This window comes from Idiotropiscis lumnitzeri, chromosome 6 (assembly GCF_059441095.1).
Source record: "Idiotropiscis lumnitzeri isolate Australia: NSW breed Sydney's pygmy pipehorse chromosome 6, RoL_Ilum_1.0, whole genome shotgun sequence".
Lineage (NCBI taxonomy): Eukaryota > Metazoa > Chordata > Actinopteri > Syngnathiformes > Syngnathidae > Idiotropiscis > Idiotropiscis lumnitzeri.
Window position 1 is genome coordinate 3,248,345 of NC_142396.1, and position 20,069 is coordinate 3,268,413.

The following is a 20,069-nucleotide window of genomic DNA, read 5'->3' on the forward strand; positions in this document are numbered from 1 at the left end:
AAAACGAGCGTCGGGAAAGCGTCAGTCCCCAAAAAATTTGCTTCCTCACCATAATGCCAAACTTTGGGTTGGTTTTCAGGCATGTGCGCGAGAAACTTTTTGGTGAGTCCTGTCATGAGAAACGTCCGTCCGCCCGTCCGCAATTCAAACAAGCGAACCCGGCCCAATTTCATGGCAACGGGTAGAATGCGTTGCGGGCTACGAATTTATTCGATTGAATTTTTTTTTTATCAAATTTGGCGGCGTGCCAAGTGTCAGATTGAAAGCTGAATGTCCAAATTCCAGTCCAATTTGTTGCAAGATTCCCTGAGACGACTTTGTGCGTCCCGCTACGCAGAGTCGGGCACTTGACCCTTTTTTGTCGTTTGGCCGCAATCTCGGAACCCTTCCGGCCTTATTCATGAAAATTGTTGGCCCCCGTAAGGCACAATCTGCGTTCTAGCGGCGGTGGCTAACGTCTCTTCATACACAAAGAGCGGTCGTGGCGCTAAAGACGCGTCCGGAGGCAATTTTGGGGATGAACTTTGCGAGCACATCACACGCAATTCGCGGGCCGGAGTCAAATCAACCTGAAGCCTTTGTTTATCGAACCCTTTTTTTTTTGTTGTTGTTTTTTTTTTCTTTTCTTCATTTGTCCCCGCCCTCCCGCTGCCCCGAAAATGAGTGAGTACATTACAAAAAAATGATTCCGAAGAAGAAGAACTAAAGCTTAAAGATGTCATCTTTTAAGTGCTTTTTTTTTTTTTTTTTTATGCCGCCTGTCTCGCAAGCATCTGTCGGGTCTAAAGAGCATTGGCGCGGCGCAGCGGGGTTCAAAGGTCAGCCTGCCTGCTTTTGACGTGGAAAGGACTCGTGAGAGAAAAGTGCAACCGGCCTTGAAAGGCGGCGAGGACGAAGAGGCAGCGTCGTCGGGCCAGAATGAAAAGCGTCGGCGGCTCTTTACGCCGTGGCCTTGCGGGACTTCCCGTCGGGCCACGTGAGGTCTCGCTCAGAGTTTCAAAAAAAAAAAAAAAGCGACATTAACCGAGCGCCCCATCTCACTTTAGAGCTCCTTGAAAGCTGAAGAACGCCGACGCTCGACAGACACGCGCGAGACGGGACAAAGACACAATCGCCAAGCGCGGGAGATGAGGACCACTCAAAAGGACGGCGGCCAGGAAGCCAGCGGAAAAGCTCCACCAACACAAAGAAGGAGAGAAAAGGGAATTCAATTCTTCATCACGCAAGAAATGACCACAAAAGAAAGAAGAAGACCGGCCGAAATTAAATTAAACAAGGCTTGACACTGGGTGTGCGCATGACCATATATACAGATAGAGATAGATGTTGTGACAGATTGTTAAAAGAGGGCTTTTTTTAAACACGGCAATTACTACCAAGAAGGGAAAAAAAAAAAAATGGAGATTTATTTTGTATATTTTCTGAACTCTAGAGCGCCCCTACTGGTGAAAGAAAAATCCACAGAAAAGCCGCCATCTTGTATTTGCTGCATAGTTCCAAATGGAGAAAAAAAGTAGCGGCTTATCATCCGGAAAATATGGTACATATTCGTGATCGACCGATTCTCAGGATGATATTTGGCATGTTGCCGATTTTTTTTTTTATTTTCAAGGCCGATAAATTAAAATGGGGTTTATTTTCTACTCGCTGCATCGCACTGAGCCTGGGAGCGCCGCGCAATTTTTGTCCCACTTTTAAAGCTAACTTGTCACATCTAAAAAAATCCTGAACATGTTGTAAATCACTAAAGTTGTTTCGTAAACTAAGTCAAGTTTTGGAGTTTTTGACACCATTTTGAAATATCGGTTGTTGGCCTCCGTGACTCCTAATAATCGGTATCGGCCCTGAAGAAATCCATATCGGTCTCTCACTAATACATGAAAATTTCAACTTTTCAGTTTACAACATTTGAATAAAGCACTCTCCAATTGTTTTGTGTTTCTTAGCAGGGAACTAAAGTCTTTTTTTTTTTTTTTAAATGACAGTCCGGCAAGGACTGCAAAAGTTGCAGCAACCAAACTGCTGAGTTAGCAACTCTGCTTTTGGAACACAGCTACCTTCTGTTTGCAACCGTGTTGTTTGCGCAAGCAGAAGCACATTGCATTCAAACTATGAAATCTGCAGAAAAAAAAATAATTGGCCAAACCAAACCCAAGTTGATCGAAAAAAAAAAAAGGACGATTAATAATCCTTCACATGGTTGCAGGTTGCCATCAACAAATTGACCATTTTGTGCATTTGTAGATTATTTGTTGTATTTCTTTTTTTTTTTTGCGTTTTCTGAAACAAAAGATTAGGCCAAAGAATTTTCTCAACAGGAATCGGTGTCGGTGGATTATGTCCAAGCGAGACTTTGCGTATGTTGTCGACCCAAAAGATCAAAAATAAAAATCAACTATTCAGTAAGTCTGAAAAAACACAACATGCAACGCAACCAAAAATACGAGCACAAACTTACCTCTCGTCCCTTCCAGCAGCAGCAAAAAAAAAAAAAGACAACATCAAAAACGCATGTCAGCAAAAATTCGAAGAAAAATGTTCATTTAAAAATGACTGGGCCATGGAGCCAATCATTTTACGAGTATTTGTACTCAACTTTTAATTGGCTCTTTTGAAAATCAACAAAAATGGGGCCATTTTTGGTCGATTTCGGCTCATTTTCAAAGAGGTCATAATCGCCGATTAAAATCGAACCGGACGATGAATCGGCCCGCCTACTAAGAACAGGAGTTTTGAGTAACAAAGGATCGAGTTTTGTAACGCAGCAAAAAGGATGAACAACCTAAGAAAGTCCTTCAAAATTCAAAAAAAAAAAACATTCTGACAACGCACAATAACTCCAAGTGAGCGCACCAGCCGTTCGCTTGACCCGAGCGTCGAGTTGTCAATTTTCCAAGTGACATCGGTGGCTAGGTTGCCACGGCGACGGTGCTCTGAGAATAGCTGGCAACGCGTGGGCGTCGTTTGCGTCCGCACGCACGCAGCAAGCAGAAAAGTGACGGCGACAACTTCGATGAAATGATCAAAAGCCGCGCCGGTCTTTGGAGTTCATTTCACGGCACTACAAACAGAATTTTTTTTTTTTTTTATTAAAGTAAAAATGGGATTCATTTGTACGGGGAATGGTATCCGACGGTGCCTCGAGATCCACGTTTAATTTGTTCTGAAGGCCACCCAAATCTGAAAGGAAATGAAATGAACGCAAATCCCGGCACAAAACGCTGCAAAAATGTTTGGAATGCGTTTTTCAGAAGGAAAATAGCGCCACTTGAGATTGCTCTTTATAAAGTAGGCCCGAGAAAATAACTGAAGTGAGTTCTTCTTATTTGGAATGAATCCATTTTTGAGTAATTTGCTACTTGGCCACCAGGGGCAGTCTAATAGAATGGTGCAGACAACTACTGGAGGATGCGACACTTCGATTGGTCACTATTTGCAGAGCACCAAAAATATGCGGCGGTTAGTATTGTCAAAATGTTTGTCTACAGGTGCTGCTCCACCGGAGATGTTCAACAACTATCGGCGCTAAGCGGGAGCCGTTCAATGATGTTTTCCATTATGTGTTAGCATTAAGCTAGCAGGGACATTCCAACAATAAAGTGAAAGTTCAAGCAATAAAAAAAAAAATAAATAAATAAAAAAAAAGTCATTCGAACAAAAGCTTGGAAGTCAGCTCACTCGTATCTGAAAGCGTTAATGTTTACGCTATTAAATATTTTGCATGCTACTCTTACACATGCACAATCAATATTTGAATGTTTCGTCTTTGTGCTTTGGGTATTGGTTGCGATTAAAATATACGGAATATTATACTCGCCTCACCCCAAAAAAAAAGTGGTGACCTAGCACCCCAAAAAGAAATAAATTGAAATAAAAAAATAGAAGCATAAAAGAATGGATTGAAAAGTTCCGATTGTGGGTTGCATCAAATCATCGGGACGACTAAGTAGAATAATAAAAAACTCCACGAATAATAAAGTCATTCAAAATTAATAATAAAAAAAAAAATATTACTGTCATTTAAAAAAAAAAGTATATTCCAAAAATACCTACATGGGTCATTTCTACATCGATTCATTAAAACAAAAGAAATCATAACACTAATATAAATTATACTCTGCAATAATAATGATAATAATAATAAGCTTGCACCGGCTGAAAATGAAGTCATTCAAATGAAAAATAAAAATAGTGCTTTATATAAAATAACCTAGCAAAGAATTCTAATCCAAGACGTTAAAAAAAAAAAAGTATTGAAAATAAATAAATTCCATATTTTGTGTGGATGTGTTTAAAAAAAAATGGCAAAGCTTTAAAAGTGACTGATTGGAAGAGGCGAAAAACGGAAGGCGAGCAACCTCGGCATGATGTTCGCCGTTCTGCTGCAGGACTTCGATGACGAGCTCGGCCAGCCTGACGGCGTCCCGCAGCCGCTTCTCCGCGTCCATTTCGGCCTCGGCTGCAAAAGGTGGCACGGCGCCGGCGTCGGAGAGGGGAGGGAGGGGGCGTGTCGGCGCGTTCTCACCCTTCACGTTGGCGTACTCGATGAGCTGGCTGTAGTTGATGGCCGCCGCCTTCTCCAGATATGGCCGCAGCACCTTGCGCATCTCCTCGCTGCCAACCGGCGTGGTCATGTCCTTCATGAGAACCTGACACAAAACACACCAGCACCAAGAACGCCACGGACAATAGCTTTGCGGGTCAAAATGACATGAGTAATCAAATTCACCCCCCCGCCCCCGCCCCCGCCATACATATATATATATATATATATATATATAGAGAGAGAGATAGATATATAGATCTCCAATTTTTACCCTCTCCTGCAGGGAGAGGGTGGCCTTCAGTGCGCCATCTGGTCGTCCGAAAGGGAAGCAGTACCTGCACACAAACAAAATGGACCGGAGCTGGATCATTTTCCAGGAAGAATACGAGCGCATCTTCAACAGATGGCGCCGCCGCCGCCAATTACGCTGAGGAAGAACAAGAACAACAAGAAGCTTTTTCTCATTTCTCCCCCCTTTTTTTCCTCACCTTCTTCATTGACAAGTGAACAAACAACTCAAGTGTGCCCCCCCCAACTGGGATGACCTTCTGGGGTAAAGAAGCCCCCCCCCTCATCACACTCGCTGCACCACCCACCTATTAAATTCTCATCATCACGCTTTCAAAAGAAAAAGAAGCGAGCAGTTGCGGTCGTGCGTTTTTTTTTTCTTTACCTAAAGTGTGTGATGTGGTTCTCCAGAAGCAACATGAGTCGGCTCCTGACGGCCCGGAACTGCTCCTTCTCCTCCAGCGTCACCGTCCCCATCCCGTCGGGCCTTCACAACGACAACGAGCACAATCGGCAACGACTGAAGAAGACAATTTCGGCTTTCTCAGTCTCAATTCTCGCACATTTCGGGCCTTAAACGCAAATCCCATGAAAATTGAGGACTCCTCGCGCAGGTTGCGTGATTTTGGTGAAAAATCGTGGCGTTGCTCAATTCAGCAAAGGAAGAAAGAAAGAACGAAATGTTATTTCCAAAGACGACATCAAATTGCAAAACGCCACAGACGGGCTAATGGCAGCATGAGTATTGAGGTTATGCTAAGTTTCGACACTCAAACGGTGCAGCAACTCCTCCGCTAAAGAAAATTCCACATTGGCCATTTTAGCAACGAAATATTTCTTGAGGGACGCCGCATTTTTAACCTTCGCCATTCGCAAAGTCGCCTCTTTTTTGAATCCCCAAATAGTCATGGAAAGGAATTCTTATTTGACCTCAGCTACCGCCGAAGCGCGTTGGCATCGACGCTTTTGCCAACCCGGCAGCACGACGACATTCCAGATTTGGTTTTGTTCACGAGGCCGTCGACTCTGCGCTCCGATTCTTATTTTCTGATCAACGGTCAAATGATCCGAACGCCGAATCGCGGCAACATGAAACGAGCGGCGAGTCGTATTTGGAGCGTGAAGGCCAAGCTGGGTCGGAGGCTCGCGTGCACGTCTGTCATGTTTTTTGGTGGACATTAAGTTGACACGTCGACGTGGACCTTTGACCCTCTGAATGTAAAAGGTCGTGTTGACCTCTGAACTCTTGTGAACTCTGCAAGTGTGAACATTTGCGCCCAAAAACAAAAAAAGTGCAAGCCAACCTGAAATGTTTTTCTTTCCTCCTGGAAATTGTGGTGAAAAAATAAAATAAGATAAAATGAAATAATATATATTTTCTTTTTTTTCTTTCTTTAATTTCCCGTGTTCCAAGTTGACGCGAGAATCCAAACGGACGTGAGACCCCAAATTTAAAAGTTGGGGCTGTTGGGTTCACGCCGCCACAGCTCGCTTTGGTCGCCATTTTGCTTTTTGGCCGATCGCGATGTCCGTCCAAACAACGGCAATCTCACGCACAGCGCCCCCAACTGCCAGGAGGGGGACTCGATTAAGAATTGAAATGTGGGGGGGTTAATCGATATTTTTCCAGATCACTCATCGGAGGTGGCTCGTGCGTAAAGCTGAGGTGTAACGATTACTCGAGTCAGAGAAATAATTAATCAAATTATTTTGAGCCGACACCCAATTGTGGCTTTTGGAAAACAATTTTCACGTCGACGTGAAATCAGATTCTGATAGCGTCTCACCCGGATCTTCTGCTACAATTTCACGGCTACTATTTGTCAGGACGCTTTTTATCTGTCAAGATGTTTCCTTGATTTACTTTTGGCGTGTGCGTTAAAAAAAAAGTATCCAAATACGAGGACGCCATTAGCAGGCGTCCATTCAACACAGTTTTAGGTTTGATAGCGAGCGGCGCCACATGTGCGTGCGCGGAAGCGCTCTCACGGCTAAAGGGGGCGTTGGGTGCTCCTCGTTTAAGGGAGGGGGCTGCGACAGCTTGCTGTGCTTCAGACACATTGTTGCTGCTAAATGAAGCAAGCGAGCTGCCAAGGCTGCGGCAAGGGTGGGAGGGGTGCTAACAAGGAAGGAGGGCTGCTGCTGCTGCTGCTGCTGCTGCTGCTGGTGTGTGTGTGTGTGTGTGTAGGTTGTTGTTCTTGTTTGTGTGTTTACACTCCACGTGGCTCAAGTGTAAACGATAAGCAGCAAATCTGCCTCAGGGATGACAACCAGACAAGGAACTAAAGATTCCCGTTGACCTGCTTTGCTCCGACGCCTCATCTCAAGTGTATGCATCTCGCTCTCGCTCTCTCTTCGGTGTGCTGGTGGCCCCGCCGGCAGAATCGCATTGGTTCCTTGTAGCAGCCAATCAGCAGTAAGATGCCCGTTCGCTTTTTCACCTCGAGTCACACTCACGACAACAGACTTTGCCGACATTTTCAGAAATGTCGCTCTCATCCAACTCACAACAAGTACAAAATGAAACTTTACAGATGTTTGTTTTCATTCAACAACGAGACATGCAGATGAGCCGGGGAACCTTTCTTCACTTTTTGCTTAACTTTCAAAACAAAGTTGACACTTTTCAAAGAGCTAAAAAAGCTTTAACATGTTGCAAATCACAAAAGTTGTTTCATAAATATGTGCTAAAAGGCATTTCAAATATTTTATTTTCCGAATTTTGACACCATTTGACCCCCCGTTTCCAACTCTTGAATATCGCCTTTAAATATCGGCCCCCATGACAACTAATAATCAGTATCGTATCGGCCCTGGAAAAAAGCATATCGGTCTATTACACACACACATTTTTGAAACTAATATGGCAGAAGGTACGGAGCTGTCAATCAAACATCGCAGCGTTGACTTGTATTTTACTCAACTTGTGTGTGTCCTGGCGCCTCCCCAGACCAACTCCCCCCCCCTTCCCTCTTCCACTCATGTCTTAATGGAGAAAGTCCACTTGTTTAATGACACTCTTGTTTTGTTTTTTTTCCCCTCTTTCTCTCAGCGACACCCACCGCGCCCCGACGGGACCCTCGATGAGCGGCAATTACTCAAATGACGGCTCCAGCTGACAAAAAGCCCGTTCCGTTAAACACACGGCCCCATTAGCTGCGGGAGCTAATCATTAGCGGCTAATTTACTCAATGAGTCAAGAAAGAGAAAAAGCACCGACGTGTTGACGGAAGGCGACGAGGGTCACGTGACGTCACGGAGCGGCGGGAGCAAACCAACGAGTGGTTTCCGAAATGACATGATGAGGTTGATTTAGTCAAGTCGGACAACGTAGGACTTCACCGAAGGCCGACGTGTGAAATGCACGGCCCGTCGCCGGTATTTAGCATATCGAGCGGCCACCGGATTGCCATGTTACGTGAAAATGGGCGGGGCTTGGGGGGGGAGGCGACACGCACCTCAAGGAAAAAAAAAAAAAATAAATAATTTGTTTTTTTCCCCCCTCAACCCACTGAAATGCAAAAACTGTCAACATAAGCGACGTCAAGCCCGCTCCCCTTGCCCCCCCCCCTCCCTCCTCACAACAAACTTCAAATTATGCTTCTATAAAGTGTGGCTTTGGAAAAATATATATCTCAAATAATATTATATCATATGATATAAATATATTTGAAATGTATATTTACGCTGGAGAATGAACATTTCAGTTGAATTTGCCGCCTGAATTGGCAACGGCGGCAAAAAGATGAAAAGTGGTGTCCCGTTTTTGCCGTGTGCCGTACCTGTTCCCGTGCACGTGCGAGGCGCAGAACGCGTAGCTGTAGTGAAGCAGCGTGGGGTCCACCAGCGTGTTGTCCTCCGACAAGTCCATCAGCTCCGTCAAGTAGCTCAGGTGACGCTGGCAACCGCGGACGCCGTAACGGGCGCAGTACTCGTCCAGAACGAACACCTGACCCGGACTGAACCAACCCTGACACACACACACACACGCACAAAAAACAATCACACACGTGCCACGACTGGCGTCACTTGACAATTCTTTGGCAGATTTGGAGGAAGTTTGCGTGAAGACGGAAGACTTTCAAGGGAACACTTGAAGCAACTGAACGCGTTTCAAAAATGTCACGTGCACAGAAAGTGTGAGCTGTTGCCATGGGAGCATAACACGCACACACACAGCATTTGTCATCGACAGACTCAAGTATTGAATATGTTAAAGAATTGGATTGGTGGTTTGGAAACGTGTGCCGAAAAACATCCAAACAGCAAATTGTTTGCCGGGAAGTCTTCGGAGGTGTCAAAATGACACGCTTGGGGTCGGGGGCCACAATTTTTAGGAGTAAGGCCGGAGGGTCCAGGCCGGAACGGTCCCGAGAGGGCGGGGTCAAGTGCCCGGCTCTGAAATGAATCAACAACTTGCGAGCTTCGTTTGCTTGAGAATTGTCGCAATCTTCGGACTTTGGCCTTTCAACAGGAAATATTCTCGTTTTTTTGTTGTTTTTTTTAATGAAACCAGATTTTGTGTTTAATTTATAAAAAAAACAACATTTTTTTATTATTGCCATTTTTCTGACGGACAGAACCAGAAACCGAATCATAATCGATGTACGGAAAAACACGAGTCGGTTTATCGTGTCGGAAAAACAATCATTTGGCCCGACCCGACCCGACACGACATCGCACAACTTTGCGTTCCCAAGAAAACGTCACCGGTCTCAACATTTTTGGCCCCACCCCCTGGCCACCAGATAGCTCGGCCCCTTCCGACGAGCAAAGAAGGTAAAATTGGCGCTTTGCGGCTCCTTCTCGTTCGCCGGCGGATTGCGCCAAACAAACGAGCGCATCCGCCGACTCCACCTTCGGGAGCAAGAGCCTCCCGAAAGGTCAGGACCTCCTTCAGGTTTTCCTTTGACGGCCAATAAAAATGCGCGAGAGCATTCTGGCGCTCGCGCGCTGGTTGCCTTTTGTTGCGCTAAAAAGTCTTTTGCGGCAAAGCGCGTCCGAGTCTAAAGACGCTTGTTGAGGTTCACCCGCCGCTGAATACGACGCCACCCGAGGCGCCGACGCCAACCAGATGTCCTCCTCCACTGCCTGCCGCCTCTCCTCCTCGCCGTTGGTTTCGGGAGCACAAAGCGCATCCACAAAAGGCCCAAGAGAAAGCAAGAAGGAAAAAAAAAAAAGAGAGCGCGAGCCCTCTAATTGCAAGCAGGCAGGTAGACGAGGAGGAACAGCAGATGTCACTTGAAGCGCCTCCTCCTCCTCCTCCTCCTCCTCCTCCTCCTCCTCCTCCTCACAAGTCTCCTCCATTAGCAACAAATGACCACCTTCAGTTTGTGCCGTCCCACGCCAAGGAAACATTTTGTTCACCGGACTGAATATCTGATGTGCGGCGAGAGAAAGTTTGCCCGTCAAGAAATTAGAGTCAGATTGATCATCGGCCGTTATTTGGCATGTTCCCGATTATCTATCATTGAACTTTGAAGGCCCGATGAATCCAAAACTAAATTGATTTTGGCTCGCTGCAGCACACAATATTTTCCCACTTCCTTCTCCGCTGTGCTGGTGGCCCTGCCCGCAGAAGCAGATTGGCCCGCCCACAGCACCATCTGATTGGCGCTGCCGGGTTGCTTTTTCACCTCCAGTCACACGCACCACGGGAGAGGTCCCGCAAGGAGGCGATTGCGGCTCCGGCCTTCCTGTGTGGAGTTTGCATGTTCTCCCCGTGCCGGGGTGGCTTTTCTCCGGGTACTCCCGTTTCCTCCCACATTCCAAAAACATGCACGGGAGCTTGATTGGACACTCGAAATTGTCCCTCTGTGTGTTTGTGAGCGCGGATGGTCGTTCGTCTCTGCGTGCCCTGCGATTGGCTGGCAACCAGTTCAGGGCGTAGCCCCGCCTACTGCCCAAAGACGGCTGGCATCGGCTCCAGCACCCCCCTTGCGACGAGAAGCGGTACAGAGAATGGATGGATGGATAAAACCAAGTTGAAATATTTAAAAATGAATTTCATTTTGACAGAAATTAAAAGTTGAAATTAGCAAAGATAATTGATATGCAACGGAGCTCAAACGACAAAAGAAAGTAGCGCGAGACAAACACTTTTGCCGTGCAAATTGTGTTTTTTTTTTTCTCCCTTCACGTCAAACGTCAAAGTAATTTCAGCTGCAGTGATTTTTTTTTTTCCCGAGCGACGCCGTCGCGGTCGTCCTTTTCACCGTGTAAATATTCAAGTACGACAGGTGCTTCAATTCCGACACTCGACGCCGGAGTGAGCGCAATTTATTTCCTCGGCTCCGCTTGCCTGCCAAAAGGTCACAAAGTGCTTCACGGGCGCACAAAAGCGAGCGAGGTCAGCGCGAAAAACACACAAATAAGCAGCGGTAAATACAAAGAACGCAATAACACCTCAAGGACGTTGCGGGAGGAGAGTGAGAAAGGAAGAGAAAAAAAAAAAAACATCACAACCTTCTTTTAAAAGACACTCAAAAAAGCTTGAAGACGACTTTTTATTTATTTTTTTTTTACGTTTAGCTCCGGTAATTCCTCCTTTTTGAAGAAATACCGATTCAAAGTTGGCTTTATGCACCAGCGTCGGCATACGTTGAAAAACAGAGAAATGGTCCAAAATGTTCTCCGCCAAAGCCCACTTTGTGTTCGATCCAAACAAAAACAAAAAGTGCCAAATTGAGACGACGGCTTGCGGGGACACAAATTAAAACGTGGATTCTCTAATTTGTTTGCTAACCGTTAGCATCCAAACGGCGTTTTCCATTTTTGGACGTGGCCACTCGGAAAAGGCCCCTGGGGGGGGGGGGGGGGGGGCACGCTGCGTTGCGGAGGGGGGCGCGTGCGACCATGGGGAACATCCTTTTTTTTTCTTCTTTTTTTGAACAATAAAGTGTAATTGCACCTCCACTCCAGCAGTTGGCAGTGTTGTTTCGGTTTGTTTTGCAACGAAAATGCCATATTTAAATTTGCGGCAGAGAGTGGCTGGTGGTGGGCGGGCGAATTGTTTTCATCTTGGTAGGGGGCAGCGTGCCAGAAAATAATTGAGAAGCTCTGGTTTAGCGCAAGAGTCGGACCGCTCACTCGTCGCATTCCGCGACCGTCGTCTTGGCGCGTTCGTCAAGGACGAAGTGTTGTGCCCCCTGGTGGCCAAGACGCGCACACCAGAGGGAGCGGCACGATGCCCGCTGAACCAACAGGATGCACAAACGCTTTCGGTCTCGACATTCCGTTTCCTTTTGCTCTTTCCGCCTTTGATCATTTTTGCGCTTTTCAAATTTCTTCGACAACACAAACGCTCAAAGTTGAAATGCAAAAGCCATCAAATGACAAAAGGAAGCTCCTTCTGTTTTTTTATCCCCTCGCCATGCTTGAAAAATATTTCGCCGGTGCCAATCTTTAACTCAGCGGTGGTCCTCACTTTGACTTGATTACACGCGTGCGTTTGCACCCTCCCGCCGCCGGCGGCCAATCAGGTGGCGGCGCCGAAGTAATGGTTGCCTCGCATGCGCACGCACGCACGCTCGCCGCATTGCGCCCGTCGCTGGCCAATTAGCCAAACGCCGCCGACGGCCGGTCGGGAAATGAGGCACAGCGGCAAGGTGGATTTGGCCTTCTGGGCCAAAACACATTCCATCAAACGCCGACGTTTGGAATGGAGACAAAACACAATCAAAAGATGTGCTGGCCTGAGTGCCTTTGAGGGGCGTGGCCAAGACAGGCAGGGCATGAGTTGTGGAGTTTTTTTTTCATCGGCAAGCGTCCAATCACATTTGTTTCATTGGTCGGTTGAAATGTTCTTGCGGTCGCTCATCTGAGCCAAGCGGGACCCTCGAGGGCCTCAAGGGCCGCCCGTTTTCCATCTTCCGACAAGCGACCAAGAAGACAGATAATAATTCTGATCAGTGGAACTATATGGAATGAGAATTTGGACGTTCCAAAAAAAAAAAAAAAAAAAAATGACAACGAGTAAAATAAACGGGGGTCCAAGTAATCCGAATGATGAATAATTCAATGGCAGGAATATTTGTGAGTCATTCTAAAAAAAAATGCTTGCATAAAATCATTTACAAATGCCTCCAACAATTTTGTTTGTGTTGCTAAAATGATTTCAAATTAAAGACGTTACTGACAATTACCGGGAATTTATCACAATTGAATTCATAATTGAACGCGATGATGAATCAATTTGGTCGATTTTGCAGACACATTTCAGCTTTGGATTTTTTGGGCACGTAACAATCTGTTGCTTTTTTTTTTTTTTTTTTTTTTTTTTTTAAATCAAACGCAAAGTTTGCATCGAATAAATGGCGTCAATCTTGACGTGCTTTGTCGTCGGTCACAATGCTGTCACGACGGAGGTCAAATTCCCGCCAGGAGGCGGAGCGTCTGCTCGACGGCGCTCGCCGATTGCTTGATTTTTTTTTTTTTTTCCCTCACTTTGCCCCCGAGAAAGAGCGGCGAGGCGCGCGAGTGCTCGGCGGCTAATTGCGCGCGGCGCCATCTGCTTGTGTCCGAGGAACATCTTGTGGCGCCGCCGTACTCCGAGCTGGCGCGCCAAGCCGAGCCAAGCGGCGAGTCAAAAGAGCACCGGCGCCGAAGAGGGAAGGACGCGAAAAGGCCCGCGCGCTGCTCGCCAACGGAGGACGCGGGCAAATTTTGATTTGATGAGGCACTAAATTCCGGATGCTATACTTCACTCTCCGTTTAAAAAAAAAAAAAAAAAAAAAAGGAAAAGAAAAAGAAAACAAGCAATGTCCAACCGTGCCGCCACCGCAGTTTTCTTCAAAAATTGCTGATGAATATTCAAAATATGGTTTTTACACAAAACAACGGAGGGGATAAAAATCTCAAAACTCAAAATAAAATCTGCAGGTGCCGAACTGCGAGTTTGTTGGACGTTGGCTTGGAGTTGTAATCTCGTCAATCACCACAAGATGGCAGACTTGACGACGGCAGATTTTTGGGCTGCATTTGGAAAGAGATGCGCGAGAATCTTTGGTTTCTTGGATTTACGCCAAATAAAAGAAAAAACTTTTTGGCCTTTTCTTCATTTGTGCTGCACGTCGTCAAGAGAAAAACTCGGGACAGAATTTCAATTGGCCTTCGTCTGATTTCTGCTTTTCTAAATTTATGAATCGGAGCATTTTTTTTGAATTTGTATTTCTTTTGTGTGGCTTTCCGGATTGTACTTGAAGTTTAGAAAAAAAAAAAAAAAAAAAAAAAAAATCAATAAGTTGACAAAGCGTCCTCGAATGGCTTCATTTGACACGCTTGGGAAGATCGTCTGTCAGCTGCAAATCCGACAATTTAACCGATTTTTTTACAGATTAAATTCTTGAGCTGAAGCAATTTTTACAGGGGCACAAAAAAAGCAAACATTTTTTTCCCCAAATGAGCTTTCTGAAACAAAGTGTCGAAATGGACCAAATTCTAAAAAGCAGCTTAAAATTCACCGAAAGATAAAAAGAAATGAGAAATGCGCATTGAATGTTTCTTACTTGCGTTTGCCGTGAGACTGACAAGTGAAATGATGAGCGAGCAAAGACGAGTCGGGGGTTCTTGGCGGCGGTGGTGCTCTCGTGTGTGTGTGTGTTTTTCCGATGATGAATGTTTGCTTTCACACAAAAAGCCCCCCTAATGTGCAGCCCCCCCCCCCCCCCCGTTTGGCCATGATGCTCATGTTCCTACGCAGAAAGTATTGATTAGAACAAATGCCCCCTGTCAAGCTACAAGAAGAAGAAGAAGACCTCCCAAACACCAGATTCCCCCGCGACCCGCACACACACAACCCCCCCCACCTAAACCCCGCCCGTCCCTGGCGTCTTTCAAAGGCCTCATTATTCAAGAAGAACTTGTTACGTCGCATCACCAAATTGCCAAGCCAATGAATAGTTTTTTTTTTTTCCAGTTCTCCCCGTTTATTGCGCTTTTTTTTTTTCGTTAAGGACAATTCAGTTCTGGGAATGTCAGGTGTGTGCGTGTGTGTGTTTTACGAACCAGGCAGGAGAAGGAGTCATTCATGCGATGCTGCAGCGTTTGCTTCAGCAAAATGGCGAAGAGACGAGCGTGGTCGAAGCGGCACGGCGCAGACGACGCCATCTCCTCCACGCCCTGACGCTCAGACGGATCCAGACCTACCCAAAAAAACAAAAAATAAATAAAAGGCAACAACAATTGATTTGCGTCCAAAGTGAACATTTGTCCACTCTGCCAACATGTGGAACGAGCGAAGGATTTCCAAGACGGAATCGTTTCCAAATGATGCAAAATACGAAAGCGCGGGTCAAAACCTCAAAGAAATTCCTAAAAGGTCAACATTTGACGTATTAAATCGTCATTTTGTTGACTTCAAGTTGAAATACTTTTTTTTAATATAAAATAAAATAAATAAATATAATATGTAATCTAATATAATAAATATTGGAGGGGGAAAAGAAATCCCAATAAGCCAAATTAGTCCCGGTCCAACTGGAAAAGATCCAAATTGGACTGTCGGCATTGAAATAAAAAAAAAAAAGGGAAACGAGCCGCGTAAACGTGATCAAAGGCAAAGCTTTGGATGACATGGAGGTGGGAAGAGATCGCCACCTAAAAAATAAAACATAAGAGTGAAGGATTGTTTTTGTCGCACGCCGGCCAGCCGGCCGTCACATCTTCTTCTGTTTTGGTTTGTTTGTTTTTTTTCTTGTGTTGAGAACGCACTCATTGAAAATTGGGGGTCCACTTCTTTTGGTGGTTTACTTATCTGACTTGGTCAACTTTAGATTTAGATTTAGATTTACATCTACATGGGAAAAAGGTTTGGGTCCAATTTAAAAAAAAAAAAAAAAAATGTCCAGTTCATATTGATATGAAAAAAAAATAATAATGAAATGGAATTGAGTCGCAGAATGAGCATGGTCCAAATTTTGGAGGACTTGAGTGAAAAAAGCGAAGCGTCGAGATGAGCGAGCGTGCCACGGCAACACAATTCGGAAAAAAAAAAAAAAGCAAAAAGGTGTCTCGGTCCGAGCAGGAAGGAGAAAGAAAAGGCCGGCTGGATTCGTTTCCAGTCCGTCTACGGCGGTGCGCCTGCGCCTGCGCGTGCGTGCGATGCGATGCGACGGGCACGCGCAGCCGCATAAAAGACGCAAAAGGCGGCCGCGCCCGCCGGACTTGCTCTTTCATTTGCAACGCGGCCATTTTTGATTTCCTTTTTTTAATTTTTTTTATCTTTTTCAAACAAGAAGAAGACGAGGAAGAAGCCGCCGCCAGACATTTGTCCCCCCCCCTTTTTACTCCCCATCGCCGCCTCTTCACCCCCGCATGCACCCGTACACGCATTTGCCGTCTTTCTGGCTTTTGTCCCACGCGGGAGAAAAGACAGCAAAAGTGAAATTTCCACAATCAGCTTTTTTCTTCCGCCGTTTGCCTGTGGCCTGGGGGGGGGGGGGGGTGATTGAATAAGGAGATGGGGCTCCCATCCAATTCTGATGTAGGTCACTTTAGTTTGTTAATGGCTATCAACACATTTTCAAGTTTTTTTTTTCTTAAAAAGTGGCATTTGCTGAATTAAATTCAACAGAAAATTTTGCTGTAGGATTTAAAAACTCATTTTTTAAATTTTTTCTGAACATGAAAAATGTGTCGTTGATGTGTTCAAATATCTTCAACTGCTTTAGGATAAAAATAAATCAAAAGAACATTATTATATTGTTGTTATTATTATATAATCTGCAAAATCTGCAAAAGGACCAATAGACTGAGAAACAGTTTCTTTCCGAGAGCCATCTCCATCCTGAATTCTCACACACACACACACACACACACACGAGACCACCCTTACCTTGCAGAACAGCATTGTGATGTGTTTCTATATGCCCTATTCAGTACTGAATTCCATTGCACTCTCTTATTTATTTATCTAATTTATATATTTGTCTGTATTATTGTTGTATTGCACTGGAGAGGGGAGCCCTCTAATCTCGTTGCACACTTGAGTACAATGACAATAAAGGGATTTCTAATTCTAATTCTAAAATGTTTTCCTCAATGAAAAATTAGCAAAATAAAAATGATGACAAATTTGCCCCAAAAATCCCTCAAACAAAAAATATAAAGGCAGCTTTTTTTTTCTCATTTTTCCATAGATGATTTTTTTTTCTTGTCCTCCTGGCAGTCAAGATCCGAAGATGTTGTTAATATTTGTCAAGTGTGAAGCGCTTTGAGACTTTTTGGCGATGACGAGCAATCCAAATGCATTTGGCTTGACTTGAACATTTTTCTTCTGAAGAACAAATATTTTGCAAAATAAATCTGATGATTTTTTTTCTGCAGATTGGATGAGATTTCTTTTTATTTGGTTTGATTACAAATTTCATCGCTCATCATAAAAAAAAAAAAAAAGATGAAAAGAAAAATGAATTTGGAATTGAGAAACGATTTATTTGCATCTCTAAATGGCAAAGAACTCAATTTGGGGGAAGCCCTTTTTTTTTTCCTTTAAACAACACAAATTGTAAATAAAATGCCAAAAAAGAAATGAATCAAGCAAAAACGGCCACAACAACACAACAAGTTCGTGCTGTTCAAACGATTAGAATCATTTGGATCTTTCCATTTTCCGAAGATTTTTGGCTTTTCGAGACAGACTGGAATTCTTTGACTGCGCCGAATGTTTGAAGAAAACATTTAGTCATTTTTTTTCATCCTGCATTTTGCTGCACAGGCGCAGATTTGGAGATTTTCACTCACTTATTTGATTGTCATTTCAAGTCTTGGTGATGAAATGTGTATTTTGTGGATCGTGTGCCGTGGCGCACCAAGCAGCTCAAGGAGATGGCGTTGCACGCGCACACGCACAAACGCGCGCACGCACGCTTGGCATCTTTTGTCTGGAGCGGACGAAAAAGCCAAGCAGCCAAAGCGCCGTTTCCCCAATCGGCGTCTTTTTGGTTGGCCGGCGCCCCGCGGTGCGGCCGCCTCTTTTTTTTGCCGATTCCGATGTAGGTCGCTTTCCACGGCGCCGATTGTGCCGATTGGAAGCAGCGCGAGCGAGAAAAGGCGTAAGAGACAAAAGAAGGCTGGATGGGCGCTGATGACAAACGAAGCGGCGGTGCGAGGGGGGCCCGCTATTGATTGATGCTGCTGATGCCTGTCAACCGCAACTTTCAGCTATTATCCGCCGCGCGTGTGAGCGTGTTGGGGTGTGGGGGGGGGTCGGTCGTGGCCCAGATGGCGCCATTTGGTCCACATTGTCTGCGGCTTGCCGCACTCGCCACGTCGCCGGCGTTCGGAGGCACCCAAGAACAATTAAAGTGGGACGAAGGCAACTCCAGGCTATGGCAAGGTCAAAGTCGTATTAAGTTATTGATTAGCGGCTGACGGCTTCTTATTACCTCTGCCGAGGAGGAGGGAGCAATCCGCCCAACGCATTTACGGCTGCTGGCAACTTTGAAAACAACCAAGGAGACAATCTTATATTTTGGTTCATTTCTCTCTCAAAGGGGGCAGGGGAGGGGGGTGATGACTTATGAGATTCCCCTGGCACATCGTTAGCCTGATAGCAAAATTGCCGATGCCATTCTGAACTTCCTGTCACATGACATTAAAAATGTCAAAAAACATTGACAACTGCAAGTTTGTTGGCTTCTTTTTCTTTTCTTTCTTGTCATCAAATTACAAATCGATTGATTTTCAAATACATAAACTGTCGAAACTGGCGTTCACCAAAAAAAAAAAACTAATTCCAGTCGAGAAATAAAAAAGAAAAAAAACGTTATGGTCATTTGTTTATTCAAAAATGGACTAAAAAGGAACATTTGTAAAAATAAATAAATGGGAGCCTGAATTGTCAGGCCGCATCCGTCGGACAAATACGAAGCATCACAAAGTCGCCGTGTGCCGAGGTGTGACGGGTGAGTTTAACGCGCCGCCCTCTGCCTCTCCAGCCCGTGTGCCGGTCGTCACGGCGACGGTCACATCCATGTGACAAGCGGCGGCGAAGGCCGACGGCGGCTTATCGACGCGCGACCTTTCACTTTCAGGTGCGGCGACGCAAGAGCTGATTGGCGCGGCGGAGCGTGGCGTCTCGGCCTCGCCGAGACGGAGATGAAGACGGACAGGTCGGCGGACAATATCGGACGCCGTTCACCGAGAGACGGAGGCGGGTTTGGCGGGAAAAAGTTGGAGCGGCGCAAAGACGCAGCTGGCAAACGTGGCCGGCAAAAATAAAGAAAGAAATAAACAAAAACGCGCTTTGACAGCCGACGGCACGCAAAGTAGACGTTTGCTTGATGACATCATCGCAAGTGATGAGCTCCACTTTAGAAGGTCGAAAATTAATCGACAACTAATCGATTAGCAAATGAATGGTTTTTTTTTGTCATTCACTGAATCATTTTGAGACGGTGTTTGATTTCAAATGCCGCCGATTTCATCCACCCTCGCTAAGAGTTATTCGGTGAAACTCGTCAACGTGTGCCAAAATGTCAAAAAGGTCTTTTGTGTCGTTTGGCGCGTCGCGGGACATTTTCGAGCGCATTGTCCAACTTCTTTTCACACTCAAGTGTCAATCAACTATTCTCACAAGTTCATTAAAACATTTGCTTTTGACACCACTCGAAAGCTTGGCGAAAGGAAAAGTTCAATTTTATCAAAATAACAAAACACAAATTCATTTGAAAGGTGAAAAAAACAAAAAAAACTCTCGAACTTGTTTGAGTGAAATCGTTTGTGTGAAAGTGACGATTTGTCGAAAAAGTGGAAAACGGCTTCATGGTGAGACAAACAAAAGGAGGCGGGTCACGTGTGTCGAGTGTGTGCGCGCTGCCTCATTAACTTTCGTGCGCACGTGCACACGCACGCACGTCGCCATTTCCTCCCATTTCAAGTTCGTCCAATTTAACCTGCGGTCGTCGTGTGCGCCAAGTCACGCACAGCTTCTATTTGTCGTCACCTCTCTTCCATCGGGCGCCGACGAGCGTCCTCGCAAAGCCGAGCGATCGAAACGGCGAAGAATGGCCAAAAAAAAAAAAAAGGACGACGACGACGACGACGACGACGACGAGGCGCGAGAGAATGTTTGTGTCGGGTGAGCATTTCTAAGTCAAAGTGACTTGTGACGCGCTCGCGAGACCAGTTTCCTAGCGACTTTGGTGGACAAAAACGAAATTTGAAAATTGGCAATCGAAAAAAATGAAAATTAAAAAAAAAAAAAAAAAAAACCTGAAACAAAATTTTACATTCA

At 45.3% G+C, this 20,069-nt stretch overlaps 1 protein-coding gene across 7 annotated transcripts in view; it reads right to left on the bottom strand.

Moving 5' to 3' along the window:
* cadps2 (Ca++-dependent secretion activator 2) overlaps positions 1–20,069 on the bottom strand; it is a 59,936-nt gene that overhangs the window by 21,043 nt on the left and 18,824 nt on the right. For 5 of the 7 annotated variants that reach the window (XR_015844009.1, XR_015844008.1, XM_088297658.1 and 2 more), the window contains exons 12-16: positions 14,840–14,976; positions 8,617–8,804; positions 5,220–5,321; positions 4,818–4,881; positions 4,359–4,649 (exon numbers count right to left, since the gene is read on the bottom strand). Coding sequence is in view for 5 of the 7 variants with exons in the window: in XM_088297658.1 (XP_088153784.1) it covers positions 4,359–4,649; positions 4,818–4,881; positions 5,220–5,321; positions 8,617–8,804; positions 14,840–14,976 (782 nt within the window). In the remaining 2 variants the exon portion in view is untranslated. The remainder of the gene's footprint in view (positions 1–4,358; positions 4,650–4,817; positions 4,882–5,219; positions 5,322–8,616; positions 8,805–14,839; positions 14,977–20,069) is intronic. The other 2 variants (XM_088297660.1, XM_088297657.1) reach the window with 1 other exon arrangement.